At 44.3% G+C, this 3,014-nt stretch overlaps 1 protein-coding gene across 1 annotated transcript in view; it reads left to right on the top strand.

Annotated features, from left to right (window-relative positions):
* The window catches only part of ASXL3 (additional sex combs like transcriptional regulator 3), a 163,359-nt gene extending 161,044 nt beyond the window's left edge, over positions 1-2,315 (top strand). Inside the window, exon 13 of the mRNA XM_010849786.1 lies at positions 8-2,315. Within this exon, the coding sequence (XP_010848088.1) occupies positions 8-664 (657 nt within the window). The 3' untranslated portion in view covers positions 665-2,315. The remainder of the gene's footprint in view (positions 1-7) is intronic.
* Positions 2,316-3,014: the final 699 nt, after the last annotated feature.

Here is a 3,014-nt window from a genome sequence, read left to right as displayed (position 1 = left end):
GCCCCCCCCACCGCCCCCACCACCGCCACCTCCTCCACTACCTCCGTCTCACCCGAACCCAGAAGTCCCACCCGAGCAGAAACAACCACCGGTTACCATGGAAACCACTAAGAGACTCAGTTGGCCTCAGTCCACGGGCATATGTAGCAATATAAAATCGGAACCTCTTTCTTTTGAGGAAGGTTTAAGCAGCAGCTGCGAACTGGGCATGAAACAAGTTTCCTACGATCAGAATGAGATGAAAGAACAGTTGAAGGCCTTTGCGCTGAAAAATGCCGATTTCTCTTCCTATTTGCTTTCCGAGCCGCAAAAGCCTTTTACCCAATTAGCTGCTCAGAAAATGCAGGTGCAGCAACAACAGCAGCTCTGTGGAAACTATCCAACCATCCACTTCGGGAGCACAAGCTTCAGAAGGGCCACGTCTGCCATTGAAAAGTCCATTGGGGTTTTGGGAAGTGGCTCCAGTCCCACCACGGGCCTGCCCGCTCAGAACGCCCAGATGCCTGTTCAGAACTTTGCCGACAGCAGCAACGCGGACGAATTGGAACTGAAATGCTCTTGCCGGCTGAAAGCCATGATTGTGTGCAAAGGCTGCGGGGCCTTCTGCCACGACGACTGCATAGGGCCTTCTAAACTCTGTGTCGCTTGCCTGGTTGTGCGATAAAAGCCGAGTGAAAGGTGCAGTATCCCTTTTCCTCTATGGAAAAGCCAAACGGCATCATCAACAACACATTGCGTCACTCTGGGGTCTATCCCGTGCTAATTTATTTTAGTTTGGAACAGAGGCTCTTTTCTCTATCTCATATTGTTTTCTGGCGTTTCTGGGAGAGGCGAGATCGCATCCCAGCCAAGGGGCTCAGCAGCATGTCTTTTGCATATTCAGTTGCCATTCGCAACTCCTGGAAAATTTCTAAGCGTGTGTATACAGGTCGCTCCCTCCCAATTTGTTGCTTAAAAGAAAAAAAAATCCAGGTGTAGCAAGGAAAAGGACAATTACTTCATGGTAACCAGAAATGGAGATGTAGAAAGAGATCAGTAAAAGCAATTTTGAGGTGGTGATGCATTCTTCTACAGGTAAACCATTCCAGTGAGGGTTCCCACAGTTGACTCCTTTGGATCTGCCTTCACCATAAGTGATGACATTCTGTTTGGCAAAGGGAATCTGATTTAAGTGTATGATTCCTTGTATTTACTCATATCACAAGAGATATTAAAGGAGGTATACCATTAATGAACTCCACTGTCCTTATTCTCTTTCCTCCCTTTTGACTCTTTTCGGAGATGGGCAGATTACCTGGATCTGCATTGGACATGGTACACACATCGTAGTGAAATGTCTTTTCTACCTGAAATTGCAGTGTGGGCCTCTTGCCCAGCAGTCTGGTTCAAACCTCTTGACACCTGAGACTGTGAGAGGCCCAGAGGATTTCAGAGCTTTGTGCGTGGCTTCTAAGAGCAAGTATGAAAAAAGATGCCCTAAAATTCAGAGCAAACAAGTAAAATGCTGTGTATGCAAACACACCTAGATGGGTTGATGATGTAAATATCGGTCCATTCTATTCACTCTCATACAGTTACTGGATATTGAGATGGGGGGAAATAATCATAGCCCTTTATTGATGACATCCTTGCATTCTGACTTCTGATTCTGCAGAGGTTGGCCATTTCTTTTTAAAAGTGTCATTGATGACGAAAGGGACTCCAGAAGGCTGAAATGTTGACATTTTTCCAAACGAGTTTTTTCCTCATGAGTCACGATCTCTGTAATTGCATTTGACTCTGAACTAGTCCTTTAGAATTGTTCTGGGTGTTCCACGATTTTGTTTCCCCCCACCCTCAGGTGAATTCAGTGCATTCTTCACATTTGGGGTAGTGGAACTACTTTTGAAAAAGGGATACTGCATCTTACAACTGTTCTCAGTGTTAGCCGAGAGTCTGGGCGTCGAGTATTTGAGTTGCATGCCATGTACTTCGGCCACCCTCGTGCCAGAGGACAGCTGTAGTTTCAGCAGGCTCTGTTCCCTAAAGCAAGTTCAAAAGCACATGCACATTGTGGGAAGATGAAAGAACAAACACCATGTCCATTGTAACTTCCTATTACAGAGCACAAAATGCGGAGTACCTTTAACCCACTGGTCGGTTGTGACTGTAGAAAATCTGGGCGTGGTGGGGAATCTTCTGTATTCAGGGTAAGAATGACAGTTATTTTCACAAGGGATCATCCTAATCAATGTTAACTTTTGACATTCCCTTAAATTACGTCTTAAAAATCGACTAAAATGAGTGGAAATTACATTCCTGGGGATAAAAAAAAAACTTGCAATTTTTTTTATAGTAGTCAACCATGGCATATTTTTTTCCCTCCATATTTATGACTGTGATGTTGCCAAATTTTATTAAGTGATAGAGATGTCATTTTTACTAACAAATTGCTGATAGTGAAAGATACCTAGGAAGAAATCAAAGCAAATAAGGCCTACCTCCGTGGCCGAGGTTCAGTGCTTCAGTTGCTGTCATTTCTGTTTTTCACATTAAAATTAACAGAATTAATGGCTGAGAATATTAGCAATGCACTTAACCAGCCCTTCCCAAGAAAGGCAGCATTAGTTCCAGCGGATCCTTAGTTCACTCTGCACCAGGGGCTTTGAGTGGTATCCTCATCAGTGAGTCTCTATGGTCTGCTTGGCTCTGATGTTGGTTTGGAAGGGCACGCTCACATAGGGGCACCCCTAAAACATAGATACTTGCATGCCACCACCTTCCTCCAAGTTTAGTTGTTCCTCTACCAGTGTCAGATACTGTCCACACCAGCAGATTCAACATTACCCTAGTAACTGACACCTAGTTGAAACTCTGGTCTACAAAACCTTTGCACTCTGCATTTGAGATACAATTGAGGCTGATATGATACTGAGCTCGTTATCAGTTCCATTATTGTGAAACATTGCCCGCAAGTTACTCACTGGGAATAAAGAAAAGTGTCCTTCTCTCTTTTCTCATTTTTCACATGGTAA

The sequence above is a fragment of the Bison bison genome, unplaced genomic scaffold, assembly GCF_000754665.1.
Source record: "Bison bison bison isolate TAMUID 2011002044 unplaced genomic scaffold, Bison_UMD1.0 scf7180017864286, whole genome shotgun sequence".
Classification (NCBI taxonomy): Eukaryota; Metazoa; Chordata; class Mammalia; order Artiodactyla; family Bovidae; genus Bison; species Bison bison.
Note: the sequence above shows the minus strand (reverse complement) of the source record. Positions and strands in the feature narration are given on the sequence as shown.